Consider the following 26,754-nt stretch of genomic DNA (forward strand, 5'->3'; position numbering starts at 1 on the left):
GAGGGGAGGAAACAAATACTGTTGAGATGCAGCACATAAGTGTCCTCCAAGTTGTTACAGTTGCCGAGTTGAACTTGCAACTGTTGCAATAATTAATTATAGAGGAATTCTCTATGGGAATCGTCTGCATTACGAGGTCTAAGATATAGGCCCAATTCTGTGGTCTGTACTGCGTCTAGGTCTATTAATGCGGCACGTTCCCGTTTTAGCTGTTTTTATAACGTAGTGCTATTTCGTTAGCCTAGGCTACTTTACATTTTGTTATACAGAAAACGAAAGTAGAATTGCTCAGGTTGACCGATTCACTTCGCGGACGCATTGCTGTACAGGTAAGAAAAACACTAATATTCATGTAATACTAATTTGGAAAGCAATTTCTTGTCTGTTTTATTTTGTTTCTGTCTGTTATGGTTATGCCATTGTGTTTAGTTTTGTCTGCGGTCCATACAGTTCCATGTTTAGCAGCTATGTATAAGTCATAAATGAAATATGACATTATAAATATGACATTATAGCCAGTATAGTGTAGATAATCATTGTACCATCTAAACCGCTGTGAGATATATTTTCAATAACCTAAAATATTGTTGTTTCAGCTGTTTGAAGCTGGTGTACAAAATCGAAAGTACAAGACGCAAAAACAAAACTTAAGAACGTGAAGCATAGAAATAACGCACATAGAACATATCTACCACTTTAGACTTGTTTTCAAGTAGAATTATAGATCTATAACTCACATTTCTATGTGAATTTGGTCGTTGGCCAAAAAGTTACATATTAACACTAATAGAAAATGACTTAAGTAAAATTGAAAGTCACCCAGTAAAATACTACTTGATTAAAAGGCTAAAAGTATTTGGTTTTAAATATACTTAAGTATCAAAAGTACATGTAATTGCTCAAATATACTTAGTTATCAAAAGCAAAAGTAAACATATAAATCATTTCACATTCCTTATATTAAGCAAACCAGATTTGTTTGTTTTAAAAATGTATGGGTAGCCAGGGGCACACTCCAACACTCAGACATAATTTACAAAAAAAAACAATTTGTGTTTGGTGAGTCTGCCAGATCAGAGGCAGTAGGGATGACCAGGTACATTATCTTGTTAAGTGTGTGAATTGGACCATTTTCCCAGCCTGCTAAGGAAGCGTTCGAAATGTAACGAGTACTTTTGGGTGTCAGGGAAAATGTATGGAGTAAAAAGTACATTATTTTCTTTAGGAATGTAGTGGAGTAAAAGTAAAAGTAAAAGTTGTCAAAAATATAAATAGTAAAGTACAAAAACCCAAAACAACTACTTAAGTAGTACTTTAAAGTATTTGTACTTAAAGTTGCACTATGCAGAAATCGCTCCGCCATTTCTTGGTTGCTAAAACTCTAATTGTTTGCCTAATTTCACTTTATGTGACAAAATAAGCTAGTATAGTGTAGAGAATCATTGTACCATCTAAACCGCTGTGAAGTATATTTTCCATAACCAAAAATATTGTTGTTTCAGCTGTTTGAAGCTGGTGTACAAAACCGAAAGTAAAAAAAAAAGTTAACAAAACTTAACAACGGGAAGCATAGAAATAGTGCACATAGAACAGATATATCACTTTAGACTTGCAAGTAGACTTGCAAGTAGAATGATAGATCTATAACTAACGTTTCTATGTGAATTTGGTCCGGTCGCGCAAAAAGTTACATATTGCCATTTTAAAGCACTTTACACCAATGCCAGGAAGTAGGCCTACACTTAGCAGCCAACTCAAATCATTTTACACCGTTCCATTAATTGGAAGTTATTTTTGGCTCCCATATACACCCTGAAGAATATTTTGTTTTGACTGTCCAATGAATTTAATTATAGGATGTCGGTGGCGTTCTTTGGCTGGGACGTGGTGTACGATGACGAATCCCTGGTGTTGGAACTGGGGGCGGAGCAGGAGCCTCAAAAGGGGGGTGCCTACACTATGTACCATGGCACCAATGTCCAGACTGCTCGGCTCATCATCACCAATGGTTTCCGCCAGTCCCCTGATGGCATGCTAGGCCCAGGTGTGTACGTGAGCCGCAACAAGTGCAAGGCCAAGCGCTACCCGCTAAAAGCCAATGCCTCCGACCGTGTGGTGCTGCAGCTGCGTGTCAATGCTGGCCGCGTGAAACGCATCGACAAAGACAACCACCCTATGCAGAAGAGCTGGAACGCAGCGGGGTACGACACGGCATGGGTGCCCCCCAACTGTGGCATGCTCTCCGTGCCCAGTGGCCTGGAGGAGGATTGTGTGTTTGACCCCCAGCGTGTCGAGGTCACCGGCATCGCCATTGCACCCAACCCCACCATCCTGGCTGAGCTAAAGCAGCTGGTATCACAGAAGCAGGCTAGGGCTGGAAGGGGTGGAGACAGGCAGGTTGCGGTGGCTGGGGGTGTGTGTACCCTGTGCAGGAGGAAGACCACGCCATATCACACACACACGCTGCACCCGTGCTGGGGCTGCGGACAGAACATCTGCACCCTCATGACCAAACACACCTGCTCTGCCAGCGCCTAACGGTGGGGGGGGGGTTGAAGGGTTAGGAGGTGTGCATTGATCAACAATTTTTCATTGGGCAGTGATGCGTTATGGTCTATAGTCTTCGGTGGTGTGTTATTGCATACACATATCTCAGGGACCTAATCTTTTTTCCCCCTGTAAAATATATGCTGTACATCATGTGGCCAGAATGTATCTCCTGAACAAACCTCTGAATTTAACTTACTTTTGATCGCCACATGTAGGCCTATGTTGCATGTGGATGATTATGGTGTGCTTTTTGGTGCACAATGTGCCGGAGGGACTCAACAAAGACACACAGCATGTTCTTGTATATCTGCCTTTTATTCCTGCAGTATCACTGTGTATCCATTTCATATGAAATACATGAGCTCCATATTTCAAGTTAAAATGCTTTTTCCTCACAGGGTTTTTTGTCTTCTTACATATAGCTATGGCAGGGGGTACATGATATCATTTGGCTGTGTTGCAATGTGTGACAGCATTCATATGAAATAAAGAAGCAACAATTGTAAAAGCAGGTTGAGGACGGCAGCTTAATTCCCTTCAATTATATTTATTGCTGACTCGTTTCGGAGAAAGCTCCTTGTTTAAAGCACAATTTCCTCAGTATGCACAGTGCAAACTACACTGGAATCTAAGGAGTTTGGGACCCAGTGGTGTGTGATGTGATTTCAGCCATCTTTACTCTTCAGTCCTGACTCATGGGCAGGCTTAGAGCATATATATGGGTGGCCTTCCGCACCAGTGGGTTGGGTTTGAGAGCAAATTAAAAATGTAATTAAGTAATACATATTTTGTCTTTAAGGCAACACCCAAAAGCAGATATGTTAATATAGATCATGCTCTGAGGAAGGCACTTTTCTACATGATAAACAGCATAGTGCAATAACAAAATGCCAAAGTTTACATTCTGAATTAGTCAACTACAGAATTGAAACATGACCTTGTTTGTCTGTCAATATCACAAGTATCAGTCAAGGCATTTAGTAACTGGTCAGTTAAATATGGGTTTACTAGTGAACATTCACCAGAAGCTGTCTAAAGACAATACATATGTTTTGGAAGAGTTATTTTTTTCCGGTCAAAAGTGCTGAATCTGAAGGTGTCGGTTTGGGTGTGTCCAAATGTATCCATTTGTTTTTGGCTGAATGCGTTTGTAGTACTGTGAGTTGCCACTGGGGAAATGAACTTAAAGCTACAGAATGCACCTCTGAGGATTTGAAGTTAAGCTGCTGAATAGGAACACTAAACATTGTGACAGGAACATGTTTTAGGGGATGTGTTCACTGCTTACCACTACCTTCCCTTCTACTTACATAAAGCATACCCTTTGAACAGCATAGCAGGATAGAGTGGTCATCTCATTCATGCATACGATCGTACATAGACGACAACATACCCTATGCATGATATGACCACTCCTCTACATCCTGCCGTGCTGTTCAAAAAGTTAAGATACCATCTTCAGAGGCTAGTGTTTTGACCCTCAGTGCCTCCTGTGGGTGTTATTCCCAAATCCCAACATCATTCCAATGTCCCATAGTAAGAACTGATCGCCTAAACTAATCCACTGCATACAAATACCATAAGTACTGTAAACATTTGACATGATTGTGAAAGTGAGAGACAGCACAGGAGTCAGGCAGTGAAGGAGATACATTGTTGACTTCAGGTCATGCATTGTTTGCTGAGTGAGTGGCTGGCTGTGGATGGAGCGGTGCTGTCCCCTGGTAGTCAGTCATTCAGCCAGAGGTGAGCAGTGTGTGGAACTCCAGCAGTCTGCCGTCTCCACAGGCTTTGGCTTGATCCACCAGGGTCTAAAGACACACACAGACAGAGACGCACACAAAGTTAAAAACTGCTGATTGGCAGTCCCTAGCTAACTGCTGCTACCTCAGTGCATCCCACCTGGCTGGCCTGCTCCTTTCTTATTGAAACAGTACACCTGGCCTCAACTGTGCGCCCTGCTTAGACAGCCCAAGCAATCAATACACAGTAAATATACTACCTTCTCCTGTAATAAATATTGCATCTCATTTTACCCACAAATACTGTCAAGTTAGTCTTTTTAAACCAATCACACATGAATACTTCTTAGAAATCTCTTCGCTGTAATTGGTTAATTCTGTACTCACGTCCATCAGCTCCAGGTCATCTTTGGCGTGCAGGTGGCGTAGGAGGTACCAGCGGGCCACACACGCCACCGTCTCCGGGTAACCATGGGAGGGGGCGTACACCAGCCTCTCCAACAGACGCCTCGTCTCCCTGGACGACAACAACAATCAGAGCAATCCGACTCAGACGACAGGAGAGAGTTGTTTGCACTGAATGTGCAAGGGCTTTTACTTATTGTGAATGTGTTATGAAGTTGTATTACACGAGTATAAGCTGTCCGGTAATGGCATCATTCATATCAACTGTACTGTTGAACACATTAGTTGAAGATTTGCGGTCATGGTGAGGGGCGAGTGTGAAATGGAGATTAAGGGTGCATCCCAATAATATCTGCTTTATCTTGAAGTGTACACTCATTCACTACTTCCCATACATCTAAAAGCATTGGCTTGGTGGAGACATTGGCTAGTGGGAGTTTTCACCATATTTCTGATTCCTAACTTGAAAGGAAGCTACTGGTAAGGAAGTGAATAAGTCCACACTTTGGGAGGAAGGAGAGATAAATTGGGACATCGCCAGCCACTCTGATGAGCGTAGCAGGGTGCCCACCTGGCGGCCATCTTGGTGGAGAAGTGTAGCAGTGCCTGGACGAGGAGGGCTACAGGGGAGGGGCCCAGCTTCAGAGCCTCGGTGGTCGCCTCCAGAACCAGCTCCTTCCATTCATCACCAGGGACTTTCGCCTGACACACACAGAAAAATAACACTAAACATTTCATACCTCCATATAGGTGAGCAGAAGGTGAATGTCCCTTGAAGCTTTATAGCAGTAACTACATTGATGAAAAAGACAATGCAATGTTCCACTGTTTAATCAAAGAATTGTCTGATCTGGAAGGCTTTGTATTTTGTACCATGTCTGCCATTAATGTGGGCTCAGGCTAAGAGAGGGGAACCCAGCAGGTGCTGAGAGACAGATCATTACCACCTCACAGGAAGAGAAACGTGCTGCAGCACCATCAGCACCCCTACTTCCCACGGCTATGCTCACAGCCCGAGTCTGATGCATAACCCAAACCTACATACACTGGGGCTGTTGAAAGGGATGGGGGAGCTGTATAAAAGCACAGTTACTGTAACCTGACAATGAATTCCCTTGGTGCTGTTTGCATTTCCACCTGGCCTTGATCAGTGGTCCCATCATTGTGTGTGTGTGTCATCCCTCACTAACCTGCCATATGTGTGTGTTCTGTTGTCTGTCTCTGTATTTGGGGGATGGGCCTCTGTGTGAGTGTCTTTTTTATATAACCAGCTGTGTACAATGCATGTTTACTGTTAGCAACTGACTCAATACACCAGCTCCCTTGGTTCAACCACATTTCAGACTTTTTTTTTTTAGGACAAAGGGTTCATATGTCAAGGATCACTTGTACAATTTCCTGGAATACAAACAAACGCCGCATTCTTGACTTGTCATGGATGTGTAAATAACTGGATTGCTCCTTGATATGTAACATTCCATGGTATTCCAGAAACTTATTAAAAAGTTCAGTATTAAATATTACAGTAAGACACCACCATGTTGAATCAATTGTTCCCCCTTGCCCCAAGGTCTTGGTGTTGTCAGTGTAGCACAAAAGGAGACTCACCATGCCCAGCAGGGCTCGGCCCAGAGGGAGACTCACCATGCCCAGCAGGGCTCGGCCCAGAGGGAGACTCACCATGCCCAGCAGGGCTCGGCCCAGAGGGAGACTCACCATGCCCAGCAGGGCTCGGCCCAGAGGGAGACTCACCATGCCCAGCAGGGCTCGGCCCAGAGGGAGACTCACCATGCCCAGCAGGGCTCGGCCCAGAGGGAGACTCACCATGCCCAGCAGGGCTCGGCCCAGAGGGAGACTCACCATGCCCAGCAGGGCTCGGCCCAGAAGGAGACTCACCATGCCCAGCAGGGCTCGGCCCAGAGGGAGACTCACCATGCCCAGCAGGGCTCGGCCCAGAGGGAGACTCACCATGCAGGGGCTGAGGGCCAGCAGGGCTAGGCGCAGAAGACAGGCCATTTTTCCACTGTGGAGGCCAAGCTGGGAGGCCAGCTGCAGGCTTTGTCTGTATGCCATTACTGCCTGTACCAGCAGACCCTGGGTACGATACACCTCCGCCAGCCACTGAGAGAGGAGGGGACGGGGAGAGACAAGTGAGGGAAGAAGGCTGTGAACATACAATACTTTACAGACATCCAGGCCAATATCTTCCATGTACACCTATGTGCATGTGTCCACTCCCCCCCCAGTCGGCAGTGTGTGACTCACGTGCCAGGCGGCCACTGAGGTGTGATTGGCTAGGACAGCACTGCTGAGCTGCTCCAGGACAGAAGCTGGCAGGGCAGTACCGGCGCTGGACAGCAGGAGGTGTTCACACTGCACCTGCCTCAACAGCAGGACTACAGCGGGGTGCTCAGGAGACACACTCAGGACCTGGGAGGAGGGGGGGAGAGGGAGGAGAGACGGGTTTAGAGGATGACACTTCAGAATTGTGGACCATGAAGCGCATTTCCAAACGACATGGGCCAGATGGGGAGAATTGCAGGAGAGTCTTATGGAGATCAAACATGAAAACTCCATCACTTTCAAATTAGATTCAAGAGCTCTGAGAGAGATGTATGACGGATGTGGTTTGGAAGTGCTGAGCGTATAGGGGACGTATGACTGTTGCGCGTACAGGGTGTGTGTGTGGGTTTTGACCGTGTGTGTGTGGGGGGGGGGGGGGGGTTACCTGAGAGCAGAGGGCCTCAGCCTGCTCTAGCTGGCCTCCACCTGTCAGTCCTGTCACAGCCTGCTGCAGCACCCAACCCTCCAGAGCCTGGGCCAGAGGCTGCTCCACCTCCTCCACATTCCGCACTTCACACGAGAGAGAGAGAGAGAGAGAGAGAGAGAGAATCACATTTGAATTGGTCCAAAACTAAAACAATGTTACAAAGGCCCATGTCTTTGCTGCACATGTCCACATAGCCACAAACACCTCAGACCAGTGCTGACCTACCTTTCTCTGACACCACAGCCATGAGCACCTGCTCCAAGCCTCGTCTGGCAGGGGTGGAGCCAGAGAGGGAGCAGGCTGTGTTCTCAGTGTGACAAGCAGCCATTAGCCCCGCCCATGCCGCCGGGTCATCTGACACAGACGGGGAGAGGAGAGGAACACGTTACATCAGGGAGTCCATACACAGTTTTAAAGGGATTGAGGCTTTGTGTGTCGATGTTTATGTTGGAAAAGGCTGTGTGTGTGGTCTTACCGGGGCAGAGCAGCACAGCCCTCTGCATGGTCTTCAGGGCGTTCCTGCTGCGGTCTTCTCCAGAGTGTCTGCCACACGCCAGCTGGTTCACTCCACTGTACAGCAGTGCCCTCTGCAGCCACACACAGGTAGCGGCAGGCAGCAAACACACAGAGACAGAATAGACACAGTGAGAGGGAGGCGACCAAACATTACAGAGAGGATCAGTAGTGACATTTGGGGGGTGTCAGGTAGAGACGAGGGGTAGGGTTGAGATGTGGGGTTAAGAGTGCATACGTACCTTCCCTTGGGTCATGCTGGCGAGACACGCCACGTGGCCTGCCACCGCACCTCCCTGGAGCACACAACACAAGCTGATCAAGTACCAGCTCAGTGTGTGCATGTATGTACAGTTAAGGTCGGAAGTTTACATACACTTAGGTTGGAGTCATTAAAGCTCGTTTTTCAACCACTACACAAATGTCTTGTTAACAAACTATAGTTTTGGCAAGTCGGTTAGGACATCTACTTTGTGCATGACACAAGTAATGTTTCCAACAATTGTTTACAGACAGAATATTTCACTGTATCACAATTCCAGTGGGTCAGAAGTTTACATACACTAAGTTGACTGTACCTTTAAACAGCTTGGAAAATTCCAGAAAATGATGTCATGGCTTTAAAAGCTTCTGATAGGCTAATTGACATCATTTGAGTCAATTGGAGGTGTACCTGTGGATGTATTTCAAGGCCTACCTTCAAACTCAGTGCCTATTTCCTTGACATCATGGGAAAATCAAAAGAAATCAGCCAAGACCTCAGAAAATAAATCCTTGGGAGCAATTTCCAAACACCTGAAGGTACCTCGTTCATCTGTACAAACAATCGTACGCAAGTATAAACACCATGGGACCACGCAGCCGTCATAGCGCTCAGGAAGGAGACTCGTTCCGTCTCCTAGAGATGAACGTACTTTGGTGCGAAAAGTGCAAATCAATCCCAGAACAGCAGCAAAGGACCTTGTGAAGATTCTGGAGGAAACCGGTACAAAAGTATCTTTATACACAGTAAAACAAGTCCTATATCGACATAACCTGAAAGGCCGCTCAGCAAGGAAGAAGCCACTGCTCCAAAACCGCCATAAAAAAAGCCAGCCTACGGTTTGCAACTGCACATGGGGACAAAGATCGTACTTTTGTGAGAAATGTCCTCTGGTCTGATGAAACAAAAATAGAACTGTTTGGCCATAATGACCATCGTTATGTTTGGAGGAAAAAGGGGGCAGCTTGCAAGCTGAAGAACACCATCCCAACCGTGAAGCACGGGGGTGGCAGCGTCATGCTGTGGGGGTTCTTTGCTGCAGGAGGGACTGGTGCACTTCACAAAATAGATGGCATCATGAGGAAGGAAAATTATGTGGATATATTGAACCAACATCTCAAGACATCAGTCAGGAAGTTAAAGCTTGGTCGCAAATGGGTCAGGAGGAATGGGCCAAAATTCACCCAACTTATTGTGGGAAGCTTGTGGAAGGCTACCCAAAACGTTTGACCCAAGTTAACAATTTAAAGGCAATGCTACCAAATACTAATTGAGTGTATGTAAACTTCTGACACACTGGGAATGTGATGAAAGAAATAAAAGCTGAAAGAAATCATTCTCTCTACTATTATTCTGACATTTCACATTCTTAAAATAAAGTGGTGATCCTAACTGACCTAAAACAGGGAATTTTTACTAGGATTAAAATGTCAGGAATTGTGAAAAACTGAGTTTAAATGTATTTGGCTAAGGTGTATGTAAACTTCCGACTTCAACTGTATGTATGTACAGTGGGGAGAACAAGTATTTGATACACTGCCGATTTTGCAGGTTTTCCTACTTACAAAGCATGTAGAGGTCTGTAATTTTTATCATAGGTACACTTCAACTGTGAGAGACTTCAACCAGAAAATCACATTGTATGAGTTTTAAGTAATTAATTTGTATTTTATTGCATGACATAAGTATTTGATACATCAGAAAAGCAGAACTTAATATTTGGTACAGAAACCTTTGTTTGCAATTACAGAGATCATACATTTCCTGTAGGTCTTGACCAGGTTTGCACACACTGCAGCAGGGATTTTGGCCCACTCCTCCATACAGACCTTCTCCAGATCCTTCAGGTTTCGGGGCTGTCGCTGGGCAATACGGACTTTCAGCTCCCTCCAAAGATTTTCTATTGGGTTCAGGTCTGGAGACTGTCTAGGCCACTCCAGGACCTTGAGATGCTTCTTACGGAGCCACTCCTTAGTTGCCCTGGCTGTGTGTTTTGGGTCGTTGTCATGCTGGAAGACCCAGCCACGACCCATCTTCAATGCTCTTACTGAGGGAAGGAGGTTGTTGGCCAAGATCTCGCGATACATGGCCCCATCCATCCTCCCCTCAATACGGTGCAGTCGTCCTGTCCACTTTGCAGAAAAGCATCCCCAAAGAATGATGTTTCCACCTCCATGCTTCACGGTTGGGATGGTGTTCTTGGGGTTGTACTCATCCTTCTTCTTCCTCCAAACACAGCGAGTGGAGTTTAGACCAAAAAGTTCTATTTTTGTCTCATCAGACCACATGACCTTCTCCCACTCCTGCTCTGGATCATCCAGATGGTCATTGGCAAACTTCAGACGGGACTGGATATGCGCTGGCTTGAGCAGGGGGACCTTGCATGCGCTGCAGGATTTTAATCCATGACGGCGTAGTGTGTTACTAATGGTTTTCTTTGAGACCGTGGTCCCAGCTCTCTTCAGGTCATTGACCATGTCCTGCCGTGTAGTTCTGGGCTGATCCCTCACCTTCCTCATGATCATTGATGCCCCACGAGGTGAGATCTTGCATGGAGCCCCAGACCGAGGGTGATTGACCGTCATCTTGAACTTCTTCCATTTTCTAATAATTGCGCCAACAGTTGTTGCCTTCTCACCAAGCGGCTTGCCTATTGTCCTGTAGCCCATCTCAGCCTTGTGCAGGTCTACAATTTTATCCCTGATGTCCTTACACAGCTCTCTGGTCTTGGCCATTGTGGAGAGGTTGGAGTCTGTTTGATTGAGTGTGTGGACAGGTGTATTTTATACAGGTAACGAGTTCAAACAGGTGCAGTTAATACAGGTAATGAGTGGAGAACAGGAGGGCTTCTTAAAGAAAAACTAACATGTCTGTGAGAGCCGGAATTCTTACTGGTTGGTAGGTGATCAAATACTTATGTCATGCAATAAAATGCAAATTAATTACTTAAAAATCATACAATGTGATTTTCTGGATTTTTGTTTTAGATTCCGTCTCTCACAGTTGAAGTGTACCTATGATAAAAATTACAGACCTCTACATGCTTTGTAAGTAGGAAAACCTGCAAAATCAGCAGTGTATCAAATACTTGTTCTCCCCACTGTATGTATGTATGTATGTATGTATGTATGTATGGCTGAGGTGACATACGTTGGCCTTCCTGGGGTAATACTGTGGCACCAGTCTGGAGAGCAGGGCCCACAGGGAAGGATTCCCAGGGTTACTGCACCAACACAACAAGAAAACATGTGTAATTACCTGTATCTACATACCTACTCATACGGAAGACATTCTAGCTCTTTCTTTAATCCTAAACTATAAGAAAGGGACCATGATGCTACTCAAGGGAAGGGGGGTGGAATAGGTGTGTAGTACAGGCAGGGGTTATGGGTCGATATTGAGATTTGGGGTGCACACACTATGAACCAAATGGAGCCAAACGGGCTGAAACGGGGAGGTAACTACCTGGACCTACCTAGTGTTTGGTCCAATATGAAACTAATTTTCGTTGCAAAACGTTTTCCTTTGGACTATTGACTACACCCTTGGCAGTGGTGTTCGGTGTGTTTGTCTGCTGAGATGTTGTACCTGTGGACGGCCCTGGAGGCCTCTCGCTGCACAGCGCTGTGGTTGCCCTGCAGAGCCAGCAGGGTGCAGGTGAGCAGGCAGCGTTGCTCCACGGCAGCCCCAGTGGCCCTGCCCTGCTTCAGCAGCTCAGTGAGGGCCGCGCTGGCCAGCGTGCTGTCCCCATGGACTAGCCCCAGAGCACACAGGCACAGCAGAGACTCTGGCACAGGTTCCTTCAGCATGGAGCTATGGACACACACAGATGCAAAGAGACAGATGCGCACACACACACCGTAGGTTTAGTCATTTAGGTCTTCATTCAATGTGTGAAGGGAGACGTGTTGAAGCAGTGGAGTGTCAGGGGGAACTGACCATTTGAAGAGCAGTGTTTTAGCGGAGTCCATGTTCCCCAGTCTGTGCTGCAGCAGAGCCAGAGAAGTCAGAATGTAGGCCTTCTCTTTCTCACTGGAGGCCACCATCAGAGCCTTCTCATAGGCTAGGAGACAGAGGGGACAGGGCAACGTTGAAAGGCATCCAAACATATAATCACACAAAGAAACACAAACTTGCGCATGCCCACTCACACACACTGAATGAGCCACTCACCACTGATGCTCTCTGGGATGAGTCCTGCTCTGCAGTAGACCAGCGCCAGGCCTGCCAGGTCGTGGAGCTCCTCTAGAGATGTGGAGGAGTAAGCATGCACTGCCTCCTCCCACTGGCCTGTGTTGCTGTGGGGAAGAAACACCACACTTATACTACGAAACTGACCAAAGCCTGTTTTCTGAGATCTGTCAATCATTTTGGAATGTCTGTATCAAGGACAAATTGTTGTGGTACCAGAGGGCCCGGCCATAGCTTCCCAGGGAGAAGGCCAGTAACTCCACGGAAGGCATCGCCTGCAGCAGCTCCACAGCTCTGAGGAGAAGAGGAAGTCCAAACATATGGCATTAGTGAATTACTTCATGAAAAACAAGAGATTAATTTCCTATTCAAGAGATTAATTTTCTATTTAACCTTTCATTTAAATAGCAAGTACAGGCACACAGTCACACACACACTCCATAACCAGACAGACAAAGACAGACACACCTCTGGTAGGCCAGCACTGCCTGCTTCTTTAGCTGCAGGTGCTCGTTGAGGAAACCCAGCATGACGAAGGCATCAGGGTCTGTCTGGATCCGCTCTGACAAGACAGAAAGAAACTAACTATTTCAGAAGACATTTCCCTTTAGGCTCTTAGCGCTCATTTCTAAATTTGACAATCAAAGACAGAAGATACAACAAGGTACAACAATCTCTTGTTTAGCCAATTATAGCATAAAAGGCCGTTGTACGAAAGTTTGATGGATGACTCAACCACACACCTGTGTACTTGCTCAAAGCCACCTGAGCGGCAGACACTGCATTCATCTGGACGATGTTGTAGCGATAGAGCTCAGAGTCCCTGTTACTCTTATCCAGCAGAGTGGCACAAACCCAATAGGCATAGCCCTTTACCCCCTCCGTCTAGGGGTGTGTGTGTGTGTGTGTGTGTGTGGGGGGGAGGGGAAGAGGAAGAGAGAGAGAGAGCAGGAGAGCGAGAGAAGGAGATAATAAACAGGAGACAGGATAACAGAATAGTGGACAATGAGATACTATATCATCATACATTCTCATCATTCCAATAGGTCTCAGCTGAGGACCACCAACAGTAGCCTAAATAAGGGAATGAATTGACATACGTGTGTACTGAGCTCTGTGGTGTGTCTGAACAGGTCCATGGTATCATAACTGCCCACCATCTCTGCAATGAGGGCCTGGAAGATACAAGTAGAAAACGGGATATGGGGAACAAGAGGATAAATAGTGATAGACAAGAGGAGAAAAAGAAAAAGTGGGGGATAGAAGGAGGTTAGAACTTGTCTGTATAACATTGAGCAACACTGGCTTGCATGGTTAGGGTCTCTGGTGCCTTGCAGGCATGTCACTAGATACCTGTCCAATCCAGCAGCCGACATACAGCGGTTCCAAAGACTGGGCAATCTTAAAGGCTTCATGGGAGAGCTGGGAAAGCAATGGAGCAGGATTGTTAACTAACAGGGGAATGAAGTGACTAATACAATAACACACTATACAAGTTGATGCTTTCAATAAACATCCGTAGATAGAATCAGAATCAAGTACATTTACAATGAGACATTCCTAGTACAATGGACCTGACAGTAATACAGACTATACAGACAGAATATAGACATAGGAATTGACAGTCTAGAAGACACATACCTCAACATTGTCCTTCTTCAGATACAAAGCACCCAGGTTTGTCCAAGCAACAACATTCTAGATTGGGAGGACATTTCTTTTTAAAACACATCCACATAACTAGCCTGGGGACCAGTCTGTTTAGCTAACATTCCACTCCTTGTACTCCGTGTCATTGCCAAAGAGACTGGCCTTCCGGCAATCTCAACATTCAATATGCAGCTGGATTTATGGTGGAGTAGCTGATTGGTTGTTAAACATAACATAAATAATTCCATGACAACATGGGGAGTCTGGAAGATAGAATTCTAACAAAGTAAAAAACATTTAGCTGTTAGCTAGGCAAGCTGTTGCATGTTTAGGCTTAAAATTAAAGCAGAGACATTTTGTGGTTGGAATTGCAGTATGGATTAACTTTGAGAATTTTGACATGAGCTAGCAGCTTTTGACAGACTGGTTTCATCTGGACAACAAAAAAAAAAAGATACCAACGTGTGCTGTGGAGGAAAAAAAAGTGATATAGTTCCAATATTTGCATAATCGTTGTGATTGGATGATACAGTTGAAGTCGGAAGTTTACATACACCTTAGCCAAATACATTTAAACTCAGTTTCACAATTCCTGACATTTAATCCTAGTAAATATTCCCTGTCTTAGGTCAGTTAGGATCACCACTTTATTTTAAGAATGTGAAATGTCATAATAATAGAGAATTATTTCTTTCAGCTTTTATTTCTTTCATCGCATTCCCAGTGTGTCAGAAGTTTACATACACTCAATTAGTATTTGGTAGCATTGCCTTTAAATTGATTAACTTGGGTCAAACGTTTCTGGTAGCCTTCCACAAGCTTCCCACAATAAGTTGGGTGAATTTTGGCCCATTCCTCCTGACAGAGCTGGTGTAACTGAGTCAGGTTTGTAGGCTTCCTTGCTCGCACACGCTTTTTCATTTCTGCCAGCAAATGTTCTATAGGATTGATGTCAGGGCTTTGTGATGGCCACTCCAATACCTTGACTTTGTTGTCCTTAAGCCATTTTGCCACAACTTTGGAAGTATGCTTGGAGTCATTGTCCATTTGGAAGACCCATTTGTGACCAAGCTTTAACTTCCTGACTGATGTCTTGAGATGTTGCTTCAATATATCCACATCATTTTCCTTCCTCATGATGCCATCTATTTTGTGAAGTGCACCAGTCCCTCCTGCAGCAAAGCACCCCCACAGCATGATGCTGCCACCCCGTGCTTCACGGTTGGGAGGGTGTTCTTCGGCTTGCAAGCTTCCCCCTTTTTCCTCCAAACATAATGATGGTCATTATGGCCAAACAGTTCTATTTTTGTTTCATCAGACCAGAGGACAGTTCTCCCAAAAGTATGATCTTTGTCCCCATGTGCAGTTGCATATATAATACTTGCGTACTATTGTTTGTACAGATGAACATGGTACCTTCAGGTGTTTGGAAATTGCTCCCAAGGATGAACCAGACTTGTGGAGGTCTACAATTTGTTTTCTGAGGTCTTGGCTGATTTCTTTTGATTTTCCCATGATGTCAAGCAAAGAGGCACCGAGTTTGAAGGTAGGCCTTGAAATACATCAACAGGTATACCTCCAATTGACTCAAATGATGTCAATTAGTCTATCAGAAGCTTCTAAAGCCATGACATCATTTTCTGGAATTTTCCAAGCTGTTTAAAGGCACAGTCAACTTAGTGTATGTAAACTTCTGACCCACTGGAATTGTGATACAGTGAATTATAAGTGAAATATTCTGTCTGTAAACAATTGTTGCAAACATTACTGGTGTCATGCACAAAGTAGATGTCCTAACCGACTTGCCAAAACTATAGTTTGTTAACAAGAAATTTGTGGAGTGGTTGAAAAACTAGTTTTAATGACTCCAACCTAAGTGTATGTAAACTTCCGACTTCAACTGTAGTTGTGAGGGTTATCGAATCAGGATCAAAGCCTCTGTTCTCCTCAAGCTCATTAATGATATAATGTTCATATTTGAGGATGGCAGAAAGGCCAGTCTGTTTAGCATGACAAGGAGTGGAATGATAGCTAAACAGACTGGTACCCAGACTAAGACATAAGAGATGATTCAATGAAAAGTGAGTACCCAATACTGTGTGAGGTGTTGTACTTACATTGGGTTCCACTTGCACTGACTTAATGAAGCTGTGTTGGGCAAGGGCATAGTTCTCAATTCCTGAAAAGGAAGAGTAAACACTTAGCTATTCATACGTTATAAACAGACCTAAAGACATGGCAACAACATCCCATAGCTCCACCACCAACGAAGGCTCCCATCAACCAGACAAAAGTAAAACTTGGGTCCAACATTCCACTCCTTGTACTCCATGTCATTGCCAAACATGACAAGAAGTGGAATGATAGCAGAAACACGCTGGTACCCAGGCTACACCTTTCTACCTTTGCTCATGGCGACCACTCCCAGGGCGTTCCAGTAGCTATGGTTACTACTGTTCAACATGATGGCCTTCTTCACACACTGACGAGAAGAGAAAGAGTATATTTAATGCATTACATTGATATTGTATGTGAACTATGCAACGTGTTGAACTCCAAGAATTGGGCTGAATACATCTCTTCCAACTCCTCCTCCCAAGACAAATGAGTGTTCTACCCCATCCATCCATCCATCCATCCAGGTGAGATGTGTACCTGCAGGGCCTTCTCCAGCAGCAGCAGCAGGGTGGTGTGCTCCATCTCCTGAGGGCAGGGGGGCAGACGGGCCTGGTGGTAGTAGTTGAGACCCAGGTCATACCACAGGCTGGAGCTCTCAGGCATCAGCTTCAGAGCACGCCCATAGCATCTGTACACAAAGACAATCATTGTGTGTCATTGACTCCTGATTCATCTTACAGTGCAGACCAAACCTAATAATCCTATCACTAGAGAGTTCCCAGGCGGGTGCCTCCTCCACAGTATCCATTGACCATTAGTGTTGTCCTGTGTATTCAAATCACGTGGCTTCTATCATAACACTAGTGACTAGCCGGTGTTGGCGCCTCACCTCTCCCCCACTCGGAGGATGTGTCCCTGGTTGAGAAGGTGGCCCTGGTCTGGGGGTTGTAACTGGGCCAGGAGGCCTGGCACCACAACGCGGGCCCTGCTGGGGGCCACAGTGCTGACTGAGGTGCAGGCATCTCCCAGTAACTTCCACAGACAGGACAGGTCTGGACGGAGCTCTACAGCCCTGGGATTGGACAGACACAGGGGAAGGGGATGTTAAGTACAGTCAAGTGTGTTTTTGTATACATTTTATCAGTGCAAAATAATTTTTAGTACCGGTAATGAAAAACAAATAATGTGTTAAGGCCCTTGACTTTTCGTTCATGAGCAACTTGAGAAATGATGTAGGTTCAAAGTCCTCACATTACACGAAAGCAACAAGGCATTATCAAACGTAATACTGGTAGCCCAAGTTATTCTCATGAGCAAAGTGCTCTGTATTTCCAATTGAAAGCAAAGTGCCGATTTCCCTTTGATAGCACAGTGTAATTTGATTATGGACCCAATGAATTCCAATTCTCTCTGATGGCGAGTTCCAGTAATCCTATTCAATGAGCTGCCGCTCTGGGCTCCTGGGAGCATTGAGTGAAGTGTCTAACCTGAAGAGGTACTGGATGGCCTGCTGGATGAGGTCTATGGCTCCACCATCTCTATAGTCCTCCATCAGGCCTCTGGCCAAGGAAAGCAGACACTCCCCAAGGCCTGGGGGCAGCACAGGGACACACACACAATACAGGGAAATTACCACCAGCCCCAAGCATTGTGATATGTGACGACTGGGATTCAAGGAAAGGTCATCCTCCAACATGGTCCATTCAGAGCTTCTGAACATACTGTAATTAGTGTACGCTGTCAGACTGTCACAGTCGCAACAAAAATTAGATAATAAGGTCCTGTCAGGGTGCAAGAGTGTAAAACAATAAATCACCCTGGAATAGACACCAAAAATGACAGTAGGCACGCACGTGTGCACGCAGACACACCCCTACCTTTGAGTGCAGGCACGTAGTCCTCCTGGGCTATGATCTGCAGGTACTCTGCAGCAGCCTCTTTGAACTTGCCCAGGGTCTGTTTGATGGCAGCAGTCTGGTAGAGGCTGTAAATGGAGGAGGGGTTGAGCAGCTGGGCCTTGGCAAAGGCCTTCAGGGCCGACGTGAAGCTCCGGCGGTTCAGGTAGGCCTCGCCCAGACATTCCCAGCACACCCAGTCCTGGGGGTCGGCCCTCAGAGCAGCCTGCAGACTGACATAACACATCAATGAGTGCGTGTGTGTGTTAGTGTGTGTGTGTGTGTGTGTGGTGTCAGACTGTTCAAGTGAGTGGTAGCCTCAGGGAACTTACTCTGCACAGGCCTGGGGGTGCTGGCCCACCTTCAGGTGATATAGGCCTCGTCTCATCCAGGCCCACTTAGCTGAACCAGGGGTGGCTCTCTCGATCACTGACTGGAGCACAGCCAGGGCAGTGTCCTGGGGAAGGCAGATAGAGGGAACAGGGACAGACGCTTGACACAGCAGCATAGATTGGATTATACTATAATGTCCATAGTCTATACTAGCAAGCGAGACATTTCAGCCAGGCCCAAAATCAACTGATTCAAACAGTTAGGTAGGCCTAAGTGACATTTATATTATATCAAAATGTATTGAAATCAGGTGGATGGACTACTAGTCACTTCCACAGGGGAAAGTCTGCTGTTATCGGCTACAGCCCTCCATGACCAGCACAGATCAACAGACAACTCACCATGTCCCCCTCCTTCATGCTCAGATCCACAGAGGCAGCCCCGGACTCTGCGTCTTTGCTGTCCAGCTCAAAGGCTCTCTTGTAGCAGCCCCTGGCTCGGCCCTGGTCCCTGGCCACCTCCCGGTAGTAATGGCCCAGGTAGCGGAACACAGAGCCCAGGTACGGATCCAGTTTGGCAGCCTGACACAAAACACACCAGCTGTCAGTAATGGCAGTGAGCCAATCACCAAACTAATGTCATACCGTACAGCTGGATGTGAGCAGCACTGTAGTTTAACTTTACCAAAGCCAGCAATGTGCCCACAGCCCATCCCGCCCACTGTTAAAGCCTCTTGATCATCCTATGACATTTAAAAGCCATACGAGTAACAATGTGCAGGAACCTCTCATCAATGAGTGTGCATTTAAAAACGGCAGGGAGTTGCTTATGTGTGGATGTGACCATAATGCATTCTCCATAGTATGATTCTCCATCTACACAGTGTTCCCAGGCAGAGGCCCTGCAGGCAACACTGACCTTCAGTAGATGGGTGTGGGCCTTGCTCCTGTCCCTGCGACTCTCCTCCCCCATGTCCCAGTAGAGCTGCCCCAACAGGAAGTAGTACTCTCCACAGGCTGGGCTCTGGGCTGTGGCCTGCAGGAGGCTACAACGGGGACAGGAGAAGACAAGAGGAAGGTTGATCTAACTACATGGTCTAGTTCAGTCACACAGTCTCTTAGGAACAGTGATGAGTTGTTGATTAAAACGGTAGTAAAAGAGACAGTTATCAATACAGAAGTAGTGTGTTGAATGGGGGATGGGCACACACACACACACCAAGCATTTCGCTACACACGCAATAACATCTGCTAGACACATGTATGTGACCAATAACATCTGCTAGACACATGTATGTGACCAATAACATTTGCTTTGAACATTATAGTAAAAGTGCCCGTTTTAACCAGCTGGCAGACTTTCAACTGCAGTCCCTGGACACACCTCTGTTCTGCTAGTTGGTGCTGGCCCTGTGCTATGTGTACTAGTGCCCTCAGCACCAGTCCCTCGGCCAGATCAGGGTGAAAGTCCAGCAGCTCCGTGGACACCTGTTGGGTACAAGGCCAGAGATTAGTAGGCACATGGGAACTCAACAAAATAGGCACAAAATATTTGATACCCATTTACCTGAAGGTACTTAAGATACGTTAGCGTAACCAAGAATTGTGAAGGATGACAAGCGAAGGTGTCTTACCTGGAGCACTTGGTCAACTTGGCCTTTTTGCAAATACGCTCTTCCTTTTAAGGCTACCAGGACAGGGTCATTGTTAGCATCTGAAAGCTATAAATAAATATATATTTTGATGAGCAAACAAACAAATCCCCATACATATCAGTAGATAGTAATGGTAGAAAATTAGAGCATATCGGTGCTGAGCCTACACCAACTAAAGGGACAGTAAATTAAATGTTGGGGAGCAGCCGGTGGAGTATGAATGCTGTACCTGTGAAAGGATCTCCAGGGCTTGGTCTGCAGTGTGTTCATCCCCAGTCCTCACAAGGGCCTCTAGTCTCAGCCTCAGGAGCTTTTGCCCAAGTGCCTCTTCTCCAGCCCCACCCAGCTTCAGCCCTGAAAGGACACAGCTAGGCCTGTCAACGCACTGAATGCCACATCTCAATACACATCTTTGACTTAAGGGTGATATGGTCTTCAACTGGTCAAGCTTAGAGGCAATCTTTGACAAGTCACTATAACCTTCAAACAAGGATGAGTAGGCTTACAGTAAGGTCATAGCCAAGCTCTGATATGTGGAAAGTACGGTGGGTTTTCAGAGAAAAGGTTTAGGTTAGGATTATGAAACACCAGCCAGATGTTTTAGATAGATGTACCTTGGGTGCAGGATGTTGCGCAGTCGGAATATCTGTGCATTTTCAGCTGGGCCTGAGCAAGGCTGCACCAGCCCACCAAGCTGGAGTGCATTCGCTCCAGTCCTGAGAGCACAACAGACAGTGAGGTGGTGGAGAAAACCACAGACCAACAGCCAAACCAAAGCCCCCACACTGCTCACCTTGGGCCAGGTACTTAATGGCGTCGTCACATTTGCTCTCCTCCAGAGCTCTGATGCCCAAGCCCAGCTGGCCTAATCCACTGTCTGGGTCCAACTCCAAGAGACGGGAGAAACAGCGGCCTGCATCCTCACTGCAGACCCCTAAGAGACAAATACACACACGCTGACTATTTAAAAGGCGCAATCTGTCACTTCTTTGACCCATTGGCCATACGACAAAAGGCTCAATCAAATAATACATACTAATCACTGAATAGTACACTTGACCTGCCCCAGTCCTGCAAGGTCAATCTTTTGTTTTTATTTTACCTGAAGTGAAACTATACACTGCCAATGACTGCACCAGTTCTTTATCTATAGTTTGCTAAGTCAGTGATTTCTTACCTGACTTGAGATGATGTGCACTGAGGATCTCCAATGGAAATGTTTGTGAGGGATAGAGGGCAAACATGGACTCACAGGCCTCTTTCATTTTACCCTCTTCATGCGAAAGCTAGAGAGAGGAACATTTTTCTGGTCAGTTGACAGCGCAAGATGCCGGCCTTAGTCCTAACCCAGAGTCCCAGCACTCATAATAACTGTGTGTCAGAGATTGAGTGAGTGCAAAAGACAGGGGCGGACTTACTTGTGAAAGGCATTTGAGGTAGTCAGCTGAGAGCTTCCGATGGTCCTCGCCAGGCACATTGTCAGAGAGAACCATGGCCTTCTCAAAGGCTGCAATTAACTGGGAACATAAACATAACATCAACAGTGGGAATGAGCACAAAGCATAGGGGAGAAAAACGTTTCGCAATGACTAGCAATAACACAAGACACTGGTACACCACACACCCCCCGTAGGTCCCCCTGGTATGGTCTCTAATGGTCTTCAATGGTAAAAATCCCAAACACACAATATCAAATAACATTTTGTCACATGCGCCGAATTCAACAGGTGTAGTCCTTACCGTGAAATGCTTACTTACAAGCCCTTAACCAACAATGCAGTTCAAGAAATAGAGTTAAGAAAATATTTACTAAATAAAGTAAAAAATAAAAACACAAAAAAATAATAACAAGGCTATATACAGAGGGTAACGGTACAGAGTCAATGTGCGGGGGTACAGGTTTGTCAAGGTAATTTGCACATGTACAGTGGCTTGCGGAAGTATTCACCCCCCTTGTCATTTTTCCTATTTTGTTGCTTTACAACCTGGAATTAAAATAGATTTTTGGGGGGTTTGTATAATTTGATTTACACAACATGCCTACCACTTTGAAGAGGCAAGAAATAAGACCAAAAATCAATTACAGCTGCAAGTCTCTTGGGGTGTCTCTATAAGCTCGGCACATCTAGCCACTGGGATTTTTGCCCATTCTTCAAGGCAAAACTGCTCGAGCTCCTTCAAGTTGGGTGGGTTCCGCTGGTGTACAGCAATCTTTAAGTCATACCACAAATTCTCAATTGGATTGAGGTCTGGGCTTTGACTAGGCCATTCCAAGACATTTAAATGTTTCCCCTTAAACCACTTGAGTGTTGCTTTAGCAGTATGCCTAGGGTCATTGTCCTGTTGGATGATGAACCTCCGTCCAAGTCTCAAATCTCTGGAAGACTGAAACAGGTTTCCCCTCAAGAATGTCCCTGTATTTAGCGCCATCCATCATTCCTTCAATTCTGACCAGTTTCCCAGTCCCTGCCGATGAAAAACATTCCCACAGCATGATGCTGCCACCACCACCATGCTTCACTGTGGGGATGGCGTTCTCGGGGTGATGAGGTGTTGGGTTTGCGCCAGACATAGCGTTTTCCTTGATGGCCAAAAAGCTCAATTTTAGTCTCCGTTATAAAATTGTTTTACTTTTTTGAAACAAGTTCTTTTGTCATTTCACTTCAACAATTTCGACTATTTTGTGTATGTCCATTACATGAAATCCAAAGAAAAATCAATTTAAATTACAGGTTGTAATGCAACAAAATAGGAAAAACACCTAGGGGGATGAATACTTTTGCAAGGCACTGTAGGTAGGGATAAAGTGACTATGTATAGATAATAAACAGTGAGTAACAGCAATGTGTGTGGGGGGTTGGGGGGGGGGGGGGGGGGGGTCAATGTAAATAGTCTGGGTGGCCTTTTCATTAACTGTTCAGTAGTCTTATGGCTTGGGGGTAGAAGCTGTTAAGGAGCCTTTTGGTCTTGGCGTGCGGTAGCAGAGAGAACAGTCAGACAATATATAGTTTTCTGTTGTAATCCTCTTTCTTTTGCTTTTGAGGTGGAACGACCCAGACAATGTTTATCAAGGGGATTATTTGTGTATATTATAATTGCTCTTACGTGCTGCTGAGTCTCATTGTCCTGTTCTGCCACGCTGTCTGAGAGAAGGCAGGTCATATTTTGACATAGCTGCAGCAGCTCTGCCTTGTCAGCACCTTCTCCTTCCTTCAGCTGAATCAGCCTTCGCCACACCCTGGCCACCTAAACGCATACACATCCACCCTATGACAACAATTAACATATATCCTCCTTCATTTGAAGGGCAACTACTATCTTTACATACCTGTAAATAGTCCTTCTCCGTATGGTAGATGTCTGCCAGTTTTCTGATCACCTCATAACATTTTGTTTTGTCTGAACTGTGTATGCAGAACAAGACACAGATAAACACAATAGTCCAAGAGCTAACCACAGGGTGGAAATTTGTAATGTAGTAGAGGTACGAGAGATTATCATGTCTTACCTTTCATAAAGCTCAATGAGTTTCTGGTAGACTTTGGGTAGTTCCGCTTTGAAATCCGTCTGGTCACTTTTCTCATACAGGTTTGCTAATCCCTAAAACAGCAACAATAACAGGTCACATTCTAGTCAGCATGTTGACATAGTGACATGCCCCATAACACTGCTCTGGAATACTCTGTGTAAGATAGATGGATAATGTGTAGATAATGTGACTTTTGGGTAGAGCTGGGCAATATGGAATAAAAATCCGTAACGAGATAAATCGCCTGAATTGTTGCGATAACGATAAGTTTATAACATTAATGTGCACCACATTTGTATTTATTTATTATCCTTTTATAAATCCTCTTAGATGTAAAGTCCCCTGTTTTGGGGATCTGCGTGGTTCTGGTACTGGTTCCGACCGACATTGTCGCTTATAAATCGATCTGAGGACACCATAGATCGAAATGGCTTGTATTGAGCAGTAGCCCTGATTCTCACGGACACAGGAGTATGTCTCTTCTGCCTGTATGAAGCAGGATGTGAAATCTGACACCACTTGAAGCTGGGATGTCCCTCCTACCATTTCATTCACTCTTCTGACAGTTCATCAACTCCTAGCTGAACCCTACATCACAGCCACTAAGAACATATGACTGGACTCCTTACATCCTAGCGCAGCAGGAGTGATAGTTTTTGTGGCTGTAGCACATTCAGAGATCGATTTATAGGCAGTAATCTAAAACAATTAATAGTTTTTAAACAAAACACTGGCAAAGACAGACAATATTAATATGTGATGACAGGCAAGCTCCTAACAAGTTTAGGAAGCCAAGCTAGAGCTCTGTGAGACATTCACAGCGATGGGGGCAGACGTTTTGATCAAGAAAGACCTTTACAAAATATGCACATTTTCTAACACTAAACATACAAATATGTATTTTACAGTTACAAGGAAGGTGAAATCTTATAGTTAGTTTTATAATTTGATTATACTATATTTAGAAAGCATGTGTCATTTCAATCCTTATTCATACAGTTTTACTGAATAGGAAACACATCATATAAAATATTTCATATTTGTACCGTGTATTTGAGCTTGTTTTCTCAAAAGTGACTACACCTCAGCAATTTATAACTATTTTTACCAGAAAGGTGAGATTTCAACCTTTGAGTATGCAGCATTACTTGTTATTGTTTATGACCCTCTCATGATAAATAATTAATTTTGGGTATTACATTTGATTATATTTCGTTACATTTAACTGGTTTTAAACTACTACATTTACATTTTAGTCATTTAGCAGACGCTCTTATCCAGAGCGACTTACAGTTAGTGAGTGCATACATTCTTTTTTTAAATTTATTTTTTATACTACTATTAATTTCATTAACAATCACCCATATTAGCAAATGTATTTCACTTCAAACGTCACATTTCTCTGGTATAGGCTACTTATCGTTATGAACGATATCAGTGAAATGCCCACGATAAGAGATTGTGTATGGTCAATGTCGATAATTTTTGGTTTATCGTCACAGCTCTACTTTTGGGACACTCTTCAATTGTGTGTCCTATCTAGAAGCCTACATCTAGTGAGGGCCTATATTAGTTCAGTTGATCTAGGTGTGATGTATCCACAGTACCTGCCAGGCCAGCAGCTGCTCTGGCTCGAGCTCCAGAGCCTTCCTGTAGGCTGTCTGGGCCTGGTCTGGCTGCTCCAGCTCGCACGCGGCCACTCCAATGAACACCCAGGCATTGTAATTGTTCTTCTCTAGCTTCAGGGCAGCCTGGTGGGGGAATTGGTTTGAGTTATTTGACAGAATAACTTTTTCAAAACAGCAAATCCTACATATCACCCAGTTTCCCCTCACACTATAAGTGTGTGTAGTAAGAACATAGAGAAATGGGCAAGGACTTACCTTGCAGTGTTTTAGAGCCTCTTTAAATTCCTTGTTCTTTATGGCATCTCTAGCATTTTTTAGAGCCGATTTCACTTCTTTGTTTGACATTGTCTCTATAAATCCAAGTCAGTGAGAAGTCAATTAAGACACCAGTCAAAGTTGTCACCAAAATTAAGCAATTGGGCTAACGTTAATAGCAACAGGAGTGGAGTAACGTTAGCCAGCTAACCCAGACATACATAGCCCATTCATAGATGCTAACTGCTTTGGCGCTTATTGACAATAGTATCTTCGGACCGGGGTAGTTTTGTTAAGAGCCCAGACGATAGTCAAAACATTAACAAGCATCGCTTGCAGAATGTTTTTGGAAACATAAGGAACATATCTTTCATATCAGCGATAAATAATTTTCAAAAAACAATAGGTTAAATTACTACACACCTTTATAGGGTTAGTGTTCCCACACAGCAATAGCTCCATGTTACATCGCTTGTTAAAAGGAAGACCAGCTGTGCTAATTGGCTATGTAGGGTGCTCCAAACACCTGTGTGTAAGCCTAACTCGGGAAGTGTAGTTTCGTCAGATCAGATGGAGGCACCCATAGCTACATGGATCTGTGCAAAACTGCTACAGTAAGTGTATATTTTTTATTTGTAGGATTCTTTCTCGCTCATGAAAGATACGGGCCATATGTTACGAAAGCCTATTGAAAGTGATGATTATTGACGTTTCTAAACGTTAAAACACCGCGTCGGGATTGTAGTTCACATGAGCCTGTCGTGGGCGAAGGTAATCGCTGAAAACTAATGCCGTCTAGAGTCTTAGAGCTAGCCCAGGCATAGTTTAGACACAGAAAGGGGAAACCGTAGTTATATAATCGTTGGCTTAGATCTCGTTGTTTGGGTTACCAGCTAGCAAACTGACTTGGCTAGCAAGGTAGCTTGTCATCAAGCTAACGACTAAGTAGAGATAGCAATAGCCTTATTAAAACTAGCTTGCACTACAACTAGCTACTGTAGTTAGCTAACTAAATCAAAACAAGTTAGGTAACGTTAGCTAACTACTGTTAGCCGGTTGTTTACACTCGTTTTCAGGTAGCCTTTAGGTAGCTTGCTTGCTTGGCTCGTTACCACAACACGTAAAAAGGACCAGCAACAAAACACAAGCGTTAACTTTACCTGTCGCTTATCTAGATGATTTTAATTCAGTAATAAAACATTATTTGATTATAGCGAAACCACGTCGCTAGCAATCATACTTCTTTACTAAAAGGTGTT

The 26,754-nt window shown here is 44.9% G+C and overlaps 2 protein-coding genes across 3 annotated transcripts; one reads left to right on the forward strand and one right to left on the reverse strand.

Moving 5' to 3' along the window:
• Nucleotides 1-2,945, forward strand: gig2p (grass carp reovirus (GCRV)-induced gene 2p). Its single transcript, XM_084176263.1, has 2 exons — nt 1-329; nt 1,857-2,945. The coding sequence occupies exon 2, from the start codon at nt 1,858-1,860 to the stop codon at nt 2,536-2,538; it is 681 nt and encodes a 226-aa protein (XP_084032389.1). The 5' UTR covers nt 1-329; nt 1,857; the 3' UTR covers nt 2,539-2,945.
• skic3 (SKI3 subunit of superkiller complex) lies at nt 2,565-26,754 on the reverse strand. 2 transcript variants are annotated; one of them, XM_084176258.1, is made up of 41 exons: nt 26,656-26,754; nt 25,496-25,590; nt 25,220-25,363; nt 23,592-23,683; nt 23,412-23,487; nt 23,189-23,329; nt 21,502-21,600; nt 21,261-21,369; nt 20,877-21,017; nt 20,698-20,799; nt 20,313-20,437; nt 20,063-20,149; nt 19,813-19,916; nt 19,348-19,474; nt 18,831-19,010; nt 18,429-18,553; nt 18,079-18,329; nt 17,689-17,791; nt 17,091-17,273; nt 16,739-16,889; nt 16,487-16,565; nt 16,201-16,262; nt 14,075-14,131; nt 13,787-13,855; nt 13,534-13,608; nt 13,177-13,318; nt 12,902-12,995; nt 12,650-12,727; nt 12,416-12,540; nt 12,182-12,305; nt 11,831-12,055; nt 11,393-11,465; nt 8,223-8,276; nt 7,943-8,054; nt 7,693-7,821; nt 7,426-7,550; nt 6,963-7,127; nt 6,666-6,818; nt 5,269-5,399; nt 4,680-4,809; nt 2,565-4,361 (listed from the first exon to the last, which is right to left on the reverse strand). In XM_084176258.1, exons 2-41 carry the CDS (start codon nt 25,583-25,585, stop codon nt 4,287-4,289), a joined length of 4,707 nt encoding a protein of 1,568 aa, XP_084032384.1. In that variant the 5' UTR covers nt 25,586-25,590; nt 26,656-26,754; the 3' UTR covers nt 2,565-4,286. The 2 variants fall into 2 exon arrangements, with proteins under 2 accessions (XP_084032384.1, XP_084032385.1); XM_084176259.1 differs by lacking the exon at nt 26,656-26,754 and adding an exon at nt 25,919-26,456.

This window comes from Coregonus lavaretus, assembly GCF_964263955.1.
Source record: "Coregonus lavaretus genome assembly, chromosome: 14".
Classification (NCBI taxonomy): Eukaryota; Metazoa; Chordata; class Actinopteri; order Salmoniformes; family Salmonidae; genus Coregonus; species Coregonus lavaretus.